The sequence below is a fragment of the Cajanus cajan genome, chromosome 10, assembly GCF_000230855.2.
Source record: "Cajanus cajan strain Asha chromosome 10, NIPB_CcT2T_4, whole genome shotgun sequence".
Lineage (NCBI taxonomy): Eukaryota > Viridiplantae > Streptophyta > Magnoliopsida > Fabales > Fabaceae > Cajanus > Cajanus cajan.
The window spans coordinates 51,366,339-51,384,904 of NC_138526.1; the positions used below are offsets into that span (position 1 = coordinate 51,366,339).

General features: G+C 31.0%; 1 protein-coding gene across 1 annotated transcript; it reads left to right on the forward strand.

The window, feature by feature from the left end:
* The first annotated feature begins 13,094 nt into the window (after nt 1-13,094).
* LOC109805452 (auxin-induced protein 22C) lies at nt 13,095-16,335 on the forward strand. The gene is made up of 3 exons (XM_020367530.3): nt 13,095-13,510; nt 14,710-14,803; nt 15,919-16,335. Exons 1-3 carry the CDS (start codon nt 13,129-13,131, stop codon nt 16,031-16,033), a joined length of 591 nt encoding a protein of 196 aa, XP_020223119.1. The 5' UTR covers nt 13,095-13,128; the 3' UTR covers nt 16,034-16,335.
* Nucleotides 16,336-18,566: the final 2,231 nt, after the last annotated feature.

Consider the following 18,566-nt stretch of genomic DNA (forward strand, 5'->3'; position numbering starts at 1 on the left):
CCTTAATAAAGGCCTTGTACAAAAATTTAGAAGACAAAAAATTACAAGGAAAATGAAATTCAAATTTACTTCAAATGAAATGCAAATTTACACTCCAAATGCAATGTAAATTCACTTTCAAATGAAATTAGTGGCTGCACTTAATTTCAAGGAAAACAAATTAGCCATTAATCTAGAAACAAATTTAGAGACGGATTTTGTAAGGAAAACAAGTTTTAGAAACCAAAAAAATTCCGTCACTAAAATTTGTCACTAATTTTCACAAAAAAAATTTCACAACTAGCTTTCTTCCTTCTTGCTCCAATTCAGCCACCAAGTTGCAGCCTCACAAGGTGTTTCACTCCTCTCTTAGAAGCAACCTTGACTTTGGTCACTTCTAGGTGTTTTCAAGAGCCTAGCCACCAAGAGAGAACAAACTCCCTAAGCAACCACCAAAGCCTTCAAGTGGATGTCCTTTGCCTTGGCCTCCTACACCTTTTAAGAAGCACTCAACCACCTTCAAGACTGAATATTAGTGCTAAAAACTGAAAAAGAACAATTTAGGAAAGCTACACCAATTGGTAGAAGAGAAATGAGACAAGACTAGAAAGAGTTCCACAAAATTGACAAGCAAAAAATAAGGCAAGTTTAGAAAGCTAGCACACAAAAGAATAACCTATGAATGGCACTAGAATGGATTAACAAATCAAAAGCTAAGATTAGAAAACAAAATAAGACTCAAATATATGGCTGGACCAATGCAAACATGTCACAAAAATTTTCCAAATCCAAGAGCACACAACACCAAATTTTCACTCCTATGGCTTTTTCTTTTGCTATTTTCTTTCTTTTTCTTTTGCAAAATATTTTTCTCTTAATTTTCTTTTGATGTTCAGGAGTTTCAATGCCTTTTAAACACTTAGAATTCTCGGATTTAGTGTAAAAATACTGCAGCAAAAATTTCACACAAAACAAGAGGTGTTCACATGCATTTTGTAACTAGTGCTTCACTATTTTGTATTATTTTGAGAGAAAATTTTTAAGCACTCATTCTTTTGTTTTTCTCATGCATATAAGACACACACACCTCTGTTTTGGTTCTGTTTTAAGGCTAAAAAAATTGCACAAAGTTTCAGCCACTACACAAGACTCAAGGAAAACCTAATAGGAAAGTGTTTAACAATTTAATTTGACAAAACTTTTAATATGACATAATAGAAACCTAACTATAGGAAATTTGCTAGAACTAATAGCAAATTAAGAACTCAAACATGTAAAGCAAAAGCACATATAGGAAGGTTCAGATTTAATAAGAAAATACACAAAAATTTCGGACTCAAGAACACAAAACAAAAATTAGGTCAAACAAGCTAGTCTAGGAAGTTTCAACATATAAAGGACTACACATGACTTTCTAAGACAAAACAATTGATTCAAAAGCAAAATCTAAACAATATGAATGTTGTCCAATCACGGACACATGTTATAGAATGAAGAGACTCAAGCAAAATTAAAAGCACAAGTATAGGAACCTAAAGCACAACAAAACCGGTTTGATTCAAGAATTAGGAGAACAAGCAAATATGAATCAAACAATTATTATGTGACATTTTGGATCCATCAAAGTGTGAATAAAATCTAGATCCATTCAGCAAACATAAGAAGACATGTAATAGAAGGAAGATACAACACGGATTCAAGTAGAAAAGTTTGGAAACAAAACCTCAAGAGCACTAGGCTCTAGATACCAAAAATGATGGAACTAGGTGAGGAGAATGATAATCCTTCACTTGATTCCATGCAAGGACCGAATGCAACTTGAGGTTAATCCCTTGGAAGAATCTTGAATCTCCATTGAAGAAGCTTCAAAGGAGGTGAAGTCTATGGAGGAGGTTCGGTTACTTCTCTTGGATGGAGAAAGTTGATGAACCAAAGCAAGGTTGAAGGAACCTTGATGAAAACCTAGGAGGAATTGGTTCTCACGGATTTTGGTGACTCTTGATTGAGAGAAAATTCAGAAGTTGATTTCTCATATATCTCAAAAGTGTTTACAAGAGTGTAGGAAACAAATATATAGGATAAGGTAGCTTGTAGGAGAAGCTAACCTTCACCATGGTTTACTAGAAACCATGGTGAGGTGAACTTAACTCTCTACGGTCTAGCTAGCTTGCAAGGGAAGCTAACCTTGACCATGGTTCACTTAAGAACCATGGTAAGGTGAGCTAACCTTGCTTGAGTTTAGAAACTTGCAAGACAAGCTTCCAAACTCAAGGAGAAGCACTTAGAAAATTCGGCCAAGGAGAAAGGAAAAGCTAGGCGGCCCATGGTTCCAAAATGCTCCTTGAATTAATTTGAAAATCTTTGATTTGGTTTAGTTAGGTTCATCATATGATGATGAAACCTAGCTAAATCAAATCTATGAAAAATTAGGAGCAAAATGAGTCCAATATGTAAAATTTTGCCTAGGCCCAACTCAGGCCCAATTTCTAAGCACACCCTCAAGCATTGCTAAATGACACCCCCTTTTTCCTACTGAAAAAATAGAAAATGAAAGTATCAACTAGGGAGGTTAAATGGAGCTAAACTCTCCAAGTAACCTACCTTAAAAACAATATACAAACACTAGGAAAAAGCAAGTAAAGTGCTTTACAAATACAAAGGCAAAATAACCTATACAAGAGACTACTATATGTACAAACAAATGAAAAGGTCTTTAAGATCATCCCATTCCTCTTGGTTCTTTTAAGATATCACCTCTTGGATTCCTTGGCCTTGGCCATAGTCTATCAGAAAGCACCATTGTAACGAGCATAAGGCTAAGGAAGGGAACCATCCCTCAAAAGCCGGCCCAAGAGGTTGGAGAACCTCCCGCCTTATAAGGAGCCTCCTTGGTGAGGAGACCTCCCCGATGTGGGACTTGTTACATTACCACCCCCTTCGAAAGCCAGCGTCCTCGATGGCTGCACTCCACGGTACTTCACTCACCGACACTTCACTCGGCCTTCTTGCCGGTCAGAACCCTCCGATGGTCAGAACCCTTCGTGGGTAGCCCTTCTCGATTTGGCTGACTCTCAATGAAAACACCATTGTAACGAGCATAAGGCTAAGGAGGGGAACCATCCCTCAAAAGCCGGCCCAAGAGGTTGGAGAACCTCCCGCCTTATAAGGCCTCCCTGGTAAGGAGACCTCCCCGATGTGAGACTTGTTACATTACCACCCCCTTCGAAAGCCAGCGTCCTCGATGGCTGCACTCCACGGTACTTCACTCGGCCCTTGCCGGTCAGAACCCTCCGGTGGTCAGAACCCTCCGTGGGTAGCCCTTCTCGATTTGGCTGGCTCTCAATGAAAGCACCATTGTAACGAGCATAAGGCTAAGGAGGGGAACCATCCCTCAAAAGCCGGCCCAAGAGGTTGGAGAACCTCCCGCCTTATAAGGCCTCCCTGGTAAGGAGACCTCCCCGATGTGGGACTTGTTACATTACCACCCCTTCGAAAGCCAGCGTCCTCGATGGCTGCACTCCACGGTACTTCACTCACCGGTACTTCACTCGGCCCTTGCCGGTCAGAACCCTCCGGTGGTCAGAACCCTCCAGGAGGTTCTCCAACCTCTTGGGCCGGCTTTTGAGGGATGGTTCCCCTCCTTAGCCTTATGCTCGTTACAATGGTGCTTTCATTGAGAGCCAGCCAAATCGAGAAGGGCTACCCACGGAGGGTTCTGACCACCGGAGGGTTCTGACCGGCAAGGGCCGAGTGAAGTACCGGTGAGTGAAGTACCGTGGAGTGCAGCCATCGAGGACGTTGGCTTTCGAAGGGGGTGATAATGTAACAAGTCCCACATCGGGGAAGTCTCCTTACCAGGGAGGCCTTATAAGGCGGGAGGTTCTCCAACTTCTTGGGCCGGCTTTTGAGGGATGGTTCCCCTCCTTAGCCTTATGCTCGTTACAACTCCACTATTTTAGAGGTCCTGTCAGATTCAAATAAGTATTTGATTTTTAATCAAAAAAGGGAAAATTGTTAGATTGTTTAATTTTTTCTTTTGTACTTCGACATACTTATTATAGTTATAAACACAACAAAAGGGATGCATAATCAGCATACTTAGCTGCAGAAGTCATGATTAATATTGATTTTTATTATTTTATAGTGTCATTACATTTGACCATTATTAATGATGTTAATTAATTTGTTATGTTGTTAGGTTTTTCTGATGATGTAGAATAATTAGAGGCCAACTGGAAATGGACCTTGGTTGTGTGGTCCATGGGTGGACCTCACTGAGACCTATAATATAACGCGCATTGACTGATCTATAGTTAATTTCAAGGTTAATTTCTTTCAATCACACATGTAAATTTTTCTACAACTCTTTAAGCTATTTAACTTTTTAGTTAAAATTAGAATTTCATCTGAATAGTTAGTCTTTAAAGTTTATCGTAATAAAATATTATTAATTAAATCCGTAGGAACTAAAAAGAGTAAAGCAGGGACACAAAATAAAAGGTCTTTAAAGTGTGTTGTGGCCAAAGCAAGAAACATGTTTATTTGTCGAGGAAAATTAGAAGCATAAGAATAAAGTAAGAAGAGAAATAGAGGAAAAGCAACCAATTAAAGAATGGTCAGCTATGGTGTGCTATTATATACAAATTATACAAGCAAAGTTCCTAAATGCTACATTAATTCCCCCATTTTTCTTTTTACCTCTGATTTTATTGAATCTCTTGTTATCCACGCCCTTCTAGATACAAGTGATATATATTTCAAAGTTTTCAACTTATAAATATACATATTTTCTTTTGTTAATGTATATATAAAAGTTGACGTAAAAACATATTTGGTTTCAACCAGAAAGGGTCATACTTATGTCTGTCTACAGTTAAGAAGTAAGAATCTGTTTACTTAAACAGCGAAATGAACCACAGATGTGGTTGGAAAAGTGTGTGATTCGAGATGTCTGAAGAGACACGAATCTCTGGCATTGCTTCCTTGTTGCAAATCGAAACAAGATTGATTATTTTGGGTGTTAGTGGACAATGTTCCCTCGTAATTCTGCTTCACAACCACGTAGGGTCACCACCACTGCTCTTATCGATCGTTTTAACCATGTAGTAGTGTAATAATACTCATCCATCACCAATACGGAATTAAATGGACCCCCATTGGAATATTTGAATTCGCGTCACAAGAGACTCTACTTGAAGTGGTCCAAATTTGAATTCTAATCGTTGGCTATTAAAAAAATATTCAAATTAGAAGGAGATGCTAACTTATCAAATTAACCAAAGAAATTAGTCTTTGTATTCCATATTCTACGTGAATACCTTTTGGTAATAATAAAAAAAAATTCAACAGGAATTATTGCTATAGTTACCCAGAGAGAATTAAAAAACTTAACATGGAAACTTTAAATTAAATTTTAAAACATATACGATTTCTGTGAATATCAAACTAATAACAGAGTTATATTTTTTCTTCCCCTTTGGGGCTGCTATTGTTCCCCTTAAAATAATAAATTAAAAATAGAGTATCTTTTGAGCATTCCAAAGCCGTGACTTTGCTGTTTGGAATATCTTTAGATAACACAATAAGATTGGCGTTAAAATTTAATGTATGTAACAAAGATAAAACTTCATTTGAATTAAAAAATAATTTACATAACTGTTTATTGTTAGCATAAGTTTATTTATTTATATGTATATATTTTGGTAATTTGGTTAGAACTTAGGTTTAAGGATGAAGTAAAGGGCAATGGGAACAAGTGGATCACGTGTGACTGTGTGTGGTGTGAATCTCATGCCATTGTCGAATCTGTGGGAAACATATGCTCGGTTGTGGAGTGACATTTGCTTTAATTAACAAGCTTTGAAATTATGTATAGGTTAGGTTGGTTGTGAGCAGTTGTTGGTTCATCTATATATGTATATATGTTAAACTAGCACATTCAATCGGAGACAGATTCTTCTGATATATATTCTTGTATAACCAGAACTAGTGGCACCATAGCAATCATGTCCGAGACTGACCCCATTATAGATTCTTCAAGATATATATATAGATCATATATATACTCATTCTTCATTCTCCTCTCCCCATTTCACCTCAGCAAATCAGTTTCACAAATGGTGTGAATGCTCAGACATACAGCTAATTATATATATATATAAATGGGAGATCCACTTATTTTAAGAATAAAATTTGATAAACTTGTTTTATCTGATAATTTGTGTTTTATATTAAATTTTAATATTGTTGAATTAACAATTTTTAATGTATAAAGATCAATAAATTTATAAATTTTTTTAAAATTTAAAAAATTATATGATACTTCATTATATATTTAAATTAATTAAAATATTTTTAAAATTATTTGTTAATTTAAATTAATAAAATAATATATTAAATAATTTTTAAATTCTTTAAAAAAAATATAGAAATAATCTGTGTATTAAAAACTTTTAATTTAATGGTTGAATCGTTAAAATTTAATAAACATAAATTATTGAATACAATAAATTTATTAAGATTTATTCTTATAGTATATATATATATATACATATATAACTAATTTGAAATGAGTACCAACTAGTTAATATCAGTATTAATTAAAAGAAAAAAAATAATATCATTTTACGTCTCTACTCGGCATTCGATTTATTTATCTAATAAGATCTTTTAGATGTTATTATAACACAAAATAAGGATAATAAAATATTTTTCTTAGATTTCCTGATATATTTTTAAGATAAATATTATAGAAAAAGATAAAAATAATTATATTTATATATTTTTATCTTATTTACTAACATAATAGGATTATATTTTTATCAAATTAATTAATTTTTTACAACTTAATTATGCTAGGTTTTATTTGATAAACATTTTTTTCTTCAACAAAATTATATCATATTATTTAAACACAAAATGATTATGTGGTATATCATGCGTATATTTCTTCTTATTCTTCTTGTTTTTTTATTGAAGTCCAAGTAATGTAATTTTAATTATTTTATTTTAAAAAAAATAAAATTTGATAAAAAAAATTATGATACTAACGCATATTGTTCAATCAATTAAATTAGAATAATTGATATTAACATAATTCTAATTTTTATCACATGTTGTGATCGAAATAAGAAAACAATAAAAATTAAATGTAGAATTTGAAAAGGCAAAAGTATATTTTTGGATTATACCGCTACAGAACCTAACTAACTACTAATTAAACCTGAATGTTGAATCCCGAAGACAGTAATAACGTGTGGTCCAGATCCATAAATTCCTAAAACCAAAGACATGCATACTCAACATGCCATGAGAACTTGCCGAAAGTGGAAAAGCTATAATCTCCATTAATATTTTATGCTAATATAATCAATTGCTTAAAAATCACGCGCTAATTACATGAGGCACCCTGATAATTTAAGAGAAATAAACATTGGATCATTATCTTAAGAATACTGGTCAAAGAAGTAAAAATGGATTCTTTTTTTTATAAAAAGTTGTGTTCAAATTTACAGTGAAAATATATTAATCATATTTTTCAATAAAGAATATTTTTAATTTACACAATTTTCTTAAGACAAGGATTATTATTTATCATAAACATTTTGTTGGAAAATAGATCTAGCCTTGGGATTACCACCCTCAATGAAATAATTAAAGATTTAAACAGTGAAACATGCAGCACTGAACTCGAAAAATACCTTTGATCAGTTCTCGACTTTTTGTAACCCTAGCCACGAGACGTCTCTTTGATCAGTCATAATAACTAATTTTACTCTATTCTTGAGACAATGTATCTTCCATCAATTTCGCTTGTTTAATTTTGTTTCTGATACATATTTATAAATTCAGTTAAGCATTAACTATAATATTTAATTGCAGTTAGTTAAGATTCATATATATACCCTAGCCTATTATAAAATGTATGTTCTTTATTTAATGCTTTTAGAATATGGATCCGTCCAACATCATCCTTACATTAATCGATTGAAATAAAGTTAAGATTTTAGTGTTCACCGCAATTCAAGTTAATTAACGATTGCTGCAATCCGAAAATAAATAAATACATAAAGAATTTGTCGTGAATAGAATTTAAATTACATATGCATGGTACCGTTAGCAAGCATACGACAATCTGTTTTATAACTAATACTACTTTAATTATCTGAGCATATTATTCTGATTCTGTAAGATATAATTGGTCATGAAATACATAATTACATATATTTCAAAGGATCTTACTAACTATGTAGTATCCTAGATAATATGGTAAGAGCAAAAGGGTTTGGCAATGATGCCATTGTTGTACCAAAATTTGCATTTTTTTTCCCTTTCTTTTTTCATTACATTTTTCTATTTTATTCTGACTTCTATTATTTAATTCTCTTTATTCATTTTTTTTTTCATATATTCTCTCCTAATCCTTCCAACACATTGAGTTTTTTTTTTTTTTATAACAACAATTTTATTGTTACATCACCACAAAATATTATCATATAATAACACTGATTTTATAATAACACAATATTTATCATAAAAATTTACTTTTATCAACATTATTATAAATATAATATATGTTAATATATTGTTAAAAAGTGTTAATAGATACTTACAATAATACATAATATATATTGTTATTTTATTCAAAATTAACACTAAAATTATGTGTAATTATATATCAAATGAATTTATATCTATATATATTATATTTTTAATATGTCACTATATATAATATTTTCTCATAGTACATGGTGATTATATTACAAGCATTTATGTTGATTTATGTGTAATGCGGATTTTATGCTAGAGTTTCAATTTTATTGGTAGCTTAGACTACAGAATGAGATTCAAAAAAAATTCAATATTGTTTGCACTAACCAATTTTTTTTTATCAGCCAACAAATATTTGTATTTATATATAGAGGTACAAGGGGTACCAAAACCCATATATATAAGATAAATAGAATGTTAAATATCTTTGGCTAAAACTAATTTGAGTTTGTGGTATCAAATCATATTTTAACCCGGGATTCTAAAAAACAAATAACGATTTAGGTATATAAAATAACCCAGCACCACGAAGTACATAATCCTTCTAAGGGTGACCCATCAACCACTAGTGGAAAATTAACATATTACGTCACCTCTTTTACGTCAGAAATACTTAAATCCGACGTAAAAAAAATGCGGTGGCATTTTTGTAATTTTTGCGAACTTTTTTACGTCGGACCTAGTAGGGTCCGACGTAAAAAAGGACGCAAATTTGAATAAGAGAGCGCGAGGCACACCGCGCGCATTCACTCTTCCTTACTTTTCATTTTTTTCTCTCTAAACCCTCTCCCTCTCCTTTGTTACTGAATCGTTTTTTTTGTCTTTTGCAGAGGGATGAACCCTTTGTTACTCATTTGCACATTGTTGCTGTTCCTCAGGTATGAATCAAGGTTTCCTTTAACACTTTTCTACTTCGCATTGCTACTCTGGCTATCTGTTTTATTTGATTTTTTGGTTGTTCTATTTGTATAGGTAGTGGGCGTTTTCTTTTAAGTTGTTATACGAAGCTGAACGGCTTGTTCTGGAAGCAGAACGGCCTGTTCTGCAAGCAAAATGGCCCGTTCTGCCCGTTCTTCAAGCAGAACAACCCGTTCTTCAAGCAGCACGGCCCGTTCTTCAAGCAGAACGGCCCGTTCTTCAAGCAGAACGGCCTGTTCTTCAAGCAGGACGTCCTGTTCTACAAGCAAAACGACCCGTTCTGCTGGCACTTTTATGTTTTTTTTTATATTTTTTTTCCTACTTTTTTACGTCGGATGTCGTAATGTCCGACGTAAATTTACGTCGGTTTTGCGAATCCGACGTAAAATTTACGTCTCCCGCTTTTACGTCGGTATGTTTTCTGACGTTAAAAGCTGAAAATGTCCGACGTAGTACACCTCTTTTGTACTAGTGAACACCAGTCAAGTACTTTTTTAGGATTGATTGACCATAAGTAGAAAGAGATATGAAAATTATTTTGTTTTACACTCAACCACTTCCAAGCTGTGAGGATGATTTCCTTCATTAATTTTTGCTGAACAAACTGATTATGCCTGAATACACATACATTTCTCTGATTCCAAATATTCCAAGCAATAGCACACCATATGACCCTCCATTTTTGTGTTTTTTCTTTTGAGTCAAGAACTGTACGTTGGGATAAAATTGAGATGCATTACAAGATCTTTTGAGAGAATTGTTGTTGTATTCAACCAAAGAAAACACTCATTCCATACAGCATGTGATACGTTGCAGGTTAAGAGGATATGAGAGATTGACTCAGGTTGAGTATGACAGAAAGGGCAAGAGATGTCTTTGAATGCTATGTTCCTCCTCAAGAGGTTACTAGCAGTAAGTAATGCATTATGAAAAAGTCTCCATAGAAAAATAACGGCCTTAGAAGGTATAGGCAAATCTCAAATTTGACTAAACTTTTCAATCTGTGAGCAATCTACCCTCAATGTTTGTAACTCTTTGTATGCTGACCTGACTGAGAAGGTCCCAGACAAACCTGGATTCCAATAACAATTGTTTTGTACATTGATTTAGTGTCTAATGTAGAAATTAATTCATGTTCTATAAAGGATATATATGTTGAGGATAACACTAAATGCACGGTTGACATTATTTTATAAAAATGTTGTAGTGATTTTGACCTTACGTTCTTTAATTTAACCAAATGCATGCACACTTATTAATAAGTATGCACATGTTCATCCACTTAAAATTTATGTGTGTAGCACGTAAAGACTAAAGAGCATCCCAGGATTGACCACGAGACAAATTTATTGGCTTAACCTACAATTAAAGTACCATATTGAAACGTATACAAAATCTATGATAGCCTAGTGCTTTTGATCAAATTAAAATATAGGAAAGCTTTATAAGAAAAAAGTTATATCTGGTGGAAAAGTAGTTTGGTTTTGCTAAATATAGATAAATCCATCGATGTCATATTAGGTAAATTCTTAGACAAAAATCAAAAGATATTGTTAAGCTCTATAAAGGGTGGGAATCTTCAACTTTAAATGCTTCACAAAATTTGCTCGTGTAAGAACAATGAAGTAGTAATAAATCCATCAATGTCATATTAGGTAAATTCTTAGACAAAAATCAAAAGATATTGTTAAGCTGTATAAAGGGTGGGAATCTTCAACCTTAAATGCTTCACAAAATTTGCTCGTGTAAGAACAATGAAGTAGTAATTCTGATTTGTACAAGACTTAAAACTTTGATGAGTACGTCCCCAAGTGTTCCCTAGGACTAGGAATAGTTAAGTTTGACTCATGATTAGCTGTGATCCTTCTATTCAGTCATGGGCAGAGAGAATTGCAAAGGGTCCTACATACTTGAACAATTCATTCTTATGCTTCCTAGTTCCTACATACATCATCATGCTCACAAATCACACGCATTAATATGCCTTCGCATTGCTCATCATCACCTGATTTTCGTCCGTATACATACAATAATTAGCTGAAACATATAATTATACATGTCCTCAAGTATAGCTAGAGTTATACTTATATATATACACCTCACTAAATTTCATTTTAATTACTATCCACCGAATCCGAATGTAAGAAATTCTTAGGGTTAAATTCTCGCTTAATTTTAATAACATTAAATGATTATTTCTGCTCACTTTTTTTTTTTTTTTTTTTTACTTTTGAAAAATCTGATAATTTCTTCAAAAAAAAAATCTTCATTCAAAAACATAGTGCTCTTTACAATATTTGAATTTAATTAAGTATGAAAATGAATTCCACAGTTCTTTTAAAAAGTACAATAAGGTAAAATGCAAGGATTGCATTGTACCTCCTCTCTTATATTAAAATATATAATTTAGTTTATTTAATTTAATATTATTAAAAAATCATTGTAAAATTTTAAATATGCATGTATTTTTAATTTTTAGTCAAAATATATATTAAAATATATTTTTTCAATTTACTAAATTATCATGTCACTTGAGAGAGATTATGTTTAAAATACATAATTAAATTTAAAATAATTTAAAATATAAAATTATGAGAGAAATTGTGTGTATATATTTGTTTATTTAGGAACTTGTGGACTTACACCCAGTTATTTTTTTTTAGAAAGAATAAGTTAACAAGTTATATTTGGGTATATTTTGAATTATAATTATAATTGACTAATATACTCCTTTTTAAAAAAATGGGTGTATGTTAGCAAATTCCATAAACATTTATTAATTTACACTCGTCACTTATTTTTTAGGAGTAAGTTATTGAATTACACTGTGGTGTATTTTTTTAAAAAAAAATTGTAGTTATAACTTAATAACTTATTCATTAAAAATAAATAAATGAGTGTAAATTAACAAACATCATTTATTTATATTATATTAATATATACCTTTTAATTTCCTAAACTACTTTTAAAAAAACAATATTAGAATTTTAATATGCATGTGTGAGAGAGAACATGATGAAAGAATCTTGCCCATTAGATCAAATAATGATTTAAAATAAAGTCATGTAATTTTTTTAATTGTCATGTGATTATTAAATAATTTTTAATTGAAATAATTCACGTGTGATTATATCATTCAAATTTATTTCTTTCACTTAATATTATATATTGTGAGTAATAAGAAAAAGTAGTGGGGTTTTCTCATAGCATGAGAAAATATATGCAATCATACATATTTTTAATGAAACCATCGGTATAAATTATGTCAAAGACTTACAGCATCAATCAGATATACACAGGAGTAATTGCTGAGAAGAGAAAGTAGCGGGATTAATATATTTCATATAACATGAAAAATGTATATATAATGATGATAGATATTGTTGATGAAATTAAACAATGGGAGTAAATTAATAATTAGAAAGACTTATACCCTCAATCTGTGAATCCAACAAATCACATGGGTTGTTCCCAGTCAGCTGATGAAACGGCCACGATGAAATGTGAGGAAATGAGAAGGCAGCAAGAGTCGTAGGATATGTCCCCATGTCGTCCCTACATTTGTTTCTCATGTGACCGACCGTTTCTTCTAAGTTGACCTGTCATTGCATTTGCTCCCACTCATTCACTTTATATATAATAATTCAACACCCTCTTTTCTTCTTCATTCCAAACACGTACATGCTATTGCTAATGGAGAAACAAGGTCTTGGTCTTGGACTTGAGATCACTGAGCTAAGGTTGGGGCTTCCCTGTGGAGAACCTGTGGAGAAGAAGGAGAAGAAGGAGAAGAAGAGAGTGTTCTCGGAGATTCAAGCTGGTGATGATGATGATGATGAAAACAGCTCCTCCGAAGACCGGAAAGTGCAAACCAAGAACCAAGTCGTGGGGTGGCCTCCGCTGTGTTCCTACCGGAAGAAGAACACCGTAAGTCAAACCAAAAAGTACGTCAAAGTTAGCATGGATGGAGCTCCTTTCTTGCGTAAAATTGATTTAGCTATGCACAAGGGATATTCCGACTTGGCCTTGTCCTTCGAGAACTTCTTCTCTTGCTATGGAATTCGTAAGTTACATTTTCTTTTTCCAACATCATAATTCATGCTAGGTATGTAGGTACGTTGCGCACACATGGTTTAGGTTTAAGAAAGAAACATGCAAATTAGTTAAAATTCTATTTATGTCTATATGTATATACGCACTAAATAATTAATTGTGCAAGAAATATAGTTTATGGCTGTAATGCTTATTTTCGATGGATGAATGCATCTGATTTATCAGAATTAAAACTCAAGATCCAGTCATCAATAATAATAGGAAGTGTGTATGGATATATATTATGAACGCGTAAGAACAACACAGAGTGCTTCATAGGTTTTTGTAGCACTCTAGGTGCTTCATAAATTACCTCCAAATAGGTTACATATCTTTTTCATCAGCAATATTTTTGCATATTAAAAATTATTTGTCATAAATTTCTTAAATTATCAAGTAGTGGGTTTCTTAGCTTTTTTTTTTCTTTCCCCTTCTAATTCAATAATATATTTATATGAGAAACAATTTATTTACTTCAAAAATAAATTTATTTCATTTAATAATTTATGATCTACATTAAATTTTAATGATTCAATAATTAAATTAAAAAAATTTAATATATAAAGTTTGTGGTAAACATACTCCTAAAATAAAAAATCATTCACATATTAATAATTAGTATTTGATATGACATATGAGAATTTGATGCTCCGAATATAGCGGAATTTAATATATTTTGTTCTTCAATGTTGTTTCCCATAAGAGTTATGAACATGGTCAACAGGCTTTACGTAAAGAATAGGCATATTTAAAATAATAAAGAAGGGAGACATAGAGGGACAAATTGGAGCCGAAATCATATAAAATAGCTAGACATTCTCCTTATTTAATTTGTGATGGGATGCAGTATGTAAAGTTGCATGATCGATTCTCAAGACTCTAGATCGATGACAGAGAATTAAGCATAATAGATTTATCATAGTACTGTTGGGATATAATTTATAAATATGTATATTACTCATAAACTCTTTATTAAAAATATACATATCTTTACTCTGTAAACATAATTTTACATACCATATACCATTAAAAGAAAATTCTTCTGAATTCGTGTATAATATTTCTAACACAGTAACTTTTTAATATAATTTCTTCCAAAATCATTTTTGCTGCATTAATTCTATAAAATTCTAAAACAAACATATCTTTACCTATAAAAATTGTTGACAGGCGAAGCGTTGAAGGATGCGGACAATGCTGAACACGTTCCCATCTACGAAGACAAAGATGGTGACTGGATGCTAGTTGGAGATGTCCCTTGGGAGTAAGTTCCTCTCTTAGCCCTTTTTTTTATTTTTATTTATTTTCTCTCTCTTTATTATATTCTTTACACAAATTTCAAATTGAATTGGACTATAGTCAAAGATTAAATATATATGTTAATTATGACTCAAATAACTAAGCTATATTTTGTCATGTTTCACAGTAAAATTTCCGTACTTAAACCCCTTAATAATTTGTATACACTTTTTCTATGTTTGTTTTGGTTTGAGTGGAAACATCTAGTCATGTTTTCAGAGACAAAAGTGATAAGCGTGTGAAATACGAGTCAAGTAAACCGAAAATACTTGTGTCTACCACTGAGTCACTTTCCCGTCTTTACTCAGCAAATCCACCCAACACTTAATAAGTAGTGCATACACCACCAACTTTGTTCGATTCCGTTTATCAAAACTGTGTGCTCCATAATATCGTTTGTTAGTTTCCCTACTTGATCACTATTATTATTATGTATATAATAATGATGATTATTACGTGCTAATTACAATTTGTCTGAAGATGCATGCATGCTTTACTTTATAATCTAATCATCATCCAGTCAAATAAACCAGTAGTCCCAATACTATACAAGTTTGGCAAAATCATTTTGTAGTCCTCCAACACAACACTTGATTAGATATGTGCTGATTAAGTTGTCGAGTGATCTAATTAAGTTCTATTTTGTATGCTAAATATTATAATTATTTCAAAACAAAAACAAAAAATAATCTTGGACATATCATATATATTGCCGACATGCGTGAATCCCTCGTTATAATGTTCGACACATCAACATGGGAAGGGTGGGGGATAGATAATAATCAATTGTATGTGGCCTGACCTCAAAAAGCAAGACCTTTAGTAGTGGATACACCCCAAATATAAGATGGAGAAAAGCCTCTTATTAGTTGGCCACATTTCCCCAGAACGATCAAATGTTCCAACTTCCATTCCATGCGAATATATATCTTTTTGGTAAAATATAAACTTTATAATATAAAAGGTAAACAAGCAAATAAATAAATAATTAATTATTCTTATTTTTATTTGATGCTATAATAATTTTTATTTTTATTTTTATATATACACGTGTTCATGTGGAAAGTGGGACTTTTGCAGGATGTTTATTGAGTCATGCAAGAGGTTGAGGATAATGAAGAGATCAGATGCAAAGGGCTTCGATCTGCAACCAAAAGGGTCTTTAAAGGGATTTATAGAAGGCGTGACAAAGTGAAAAATAATATAGATGAAGCAAAGAATATAGGCTTCTAATTAATTAATGTCGTACACGTTTTGAAGATCGGTCATTCCAATTTCATGTCGTTTTATTATATTTGAGGAAGCAACACTTTATATATTATGGTGCATGAATCGGACTTCTGTCTATGATAAGACCTAAAAATGAAGGATATATATACATACAGGAGCCTGTTCAATGAAATAGGGAAAACTCTTCGTTTTAGTAAATGTCTTGTCATATTTGTTAATATGTTGCAAATTACAGCAAACTTATTGTCGATCCGTTTTTGCTTGCTATTTCCATTTTATCTCCTTAGTTAATTTCCTTTTCTTGTACATTTATGATTACTTTTTTAATTATTTGAATACTATTAATAGATATATATACACATTTTTTTTATAAAAAAAAGTGACTTATAAAAATAAAGGACTCAATAGTTGTTCATCAATTTCTTGTTCAGTTTATAATTTCCAAGTAAAAAATTTGTTATTTATAAATAATTAATGTGAGAACAACTCAACAATCTTCAATAAAGGAGAATTTTTTATTTTCATTTTTTTATAACCTATTTCACTTATACAATTAGATAAATCTAAAAGGAGCTATGGAAAAAAAATTTCGTTCTAAAAAATAAATAAATAGATAGATAAATAAATATATAGATAGATAGATATAAATAAATAAAATTTAATTGGGATATTCCTATATCACTTTCTATATATAAGTGAGAATAATTTTGTTATACAAAAGTGTTTTAAGATTTTCTTTTTAAAGATAAAACGGTTGTAGTCACTTTTCTTTAATGCAAAGGTTTTTAAGCATTTTTTTTAAAAACATTTTGCTTATTTCGATTTAAATTTATGATTCTCATTTATAATTAATTTTTAATATTTAAAAAAATTTATTCTATAAATTATTTATCATTAATATAAAATATAATTTATATAATAAAATATTTATTTATAAAAATTTTAAATATATTTAAATATAATATTTATTTTGTACAATTTATTATATATTTTAGTTATATATAATAAAAATTCAAGAAATAATAAAACTAACTTTGAAAATGTTCTTGCTTAATAATACTAATTTGAGATAAAGAAATAAAAGTTAAAATTAAAAATATCAAAAAATTTCCACTTATTTTTAATTTTGTTTTAAAATTTAATTTAAAACAAACTTTAAGATAGAAAAAATTGATCCAAACACATATTTTTAATTCATTTTATAACTTATTTCATGATATTATATATTTTTTTTTACTTTGTGAGTTTTGTATTGTAATATAATTTTATTATTGAAGAATTATTAGTATTTGTGTTGTGATTTTAAAAATTATTGTGATTTATACATTGTTATTAAAAACTATTAGTAGTATTTTTAATTAAAAGAAAATTACTTTTAGTAATTTATAATTTAATATTTTTGTGTTGTAGTCTTGAAATTGAATGATAAACAAAATTTATTTTGTTTTTTTTTAGACCAATCTATTAACATAGCAGATCAAAATTTCTAACCTACTTTTATTAAGTGGAGCGTGTCGAAATCGGCTAAGTTAGCTTGTGTTTGCCGCTTTTTTTTGGTAAATAATGAAAACTAAAACAGTAGACAAACTCAAGACATAGAGTCTCTACCTAACGGTAGCAAAATAAAATCAGGAGGGCTCCTCCAAAATACATTGGAACCTATGTTCCGTACACCCCACTTAGCCAGCGTATGAGCTACTGAATTCAACTCCATAGGGATATGACTCACGTAAACTTCTCAGCCCCTAGCTAGAATGCACTTAATGCGACGAATAACATCGTAGTGCTGATGCAGATAATCCCTTGCCGCTTTGTACAATATAAAGTGCATTGGCCTTTTTCAAGCTAAAGAACTAGAAGTTCTGCCAAATTATTTTTTGCTTGGTGGAGAGAGAAAAATGGTAAAAATAGGGGAAAAAAATAGAGTGCAAATAAAAATTCATTATTTAATAAAAAATTAAAAGATGAGAAGAAAATGATAAGACATGCTTAACATATTTTTTTTTTCAAAAAGAAATGAAGAAATTTATTTAGATGAGAGAGAAAAAATGATTTTATTTTCATATAATATTCTTCTTTTTATTTAACTTCTCTCTATATATATATTAGTCTATTTTGATCTAATTTATTTCTTATATATGAAACAATTATAAATATATATATATATATATATATATATATATATATATATATATATTTTCCGTCCTTTTTATAAAACCTCCTAAAGCAAAAGTGCAAATTGAGACTTATAAAAAGAATGGAATAAAAAATATAATATAATTTTTGTCCCTTTGGAACACAGTGTTGTAGTTGAGAATCTTGAGATGGTAAAAAGGGACTCGTAGTTCATGTACAGTGGCGAGGATATGGTCGCTTTGGAGAAGGGATATACACATGATGGCAGCGCAAAAATCGAGCATTTCCTTAATCCTAATCCTAGGTACAGAATCTTACTTGAATCTGAACATCCCAAAATACACACTATTTCTATCAATAAT

What these genes read in the sequence shown, in the direction of transcription:
- LOC109805452 (XM_020367530.3), top strand. Translation starts at nt 13,129, where the DNA reads ATGCTATTGCTAATGGAGAAACAAGGTCTTGGTCTTGGACTTGAGATC. An exon ending in CTTCTCTTGCTATGGAATTC is followed by an intron (nt 13,511 to 14,709) that starts GTAAGTTACATT and finishes AATTGTTGACAG; the next exon opens with GCGAAGCGTTGAAGGATGCG. An exon ending in GTTGGAGATGTCCCTTGGGA is followed by an intron (nt 14,804 to 15,918) that starts GTAAGTTCCTCT and finishes GGACTTTTGCAG; the next exon opens with GATGTTTATTGAGTCATGCA.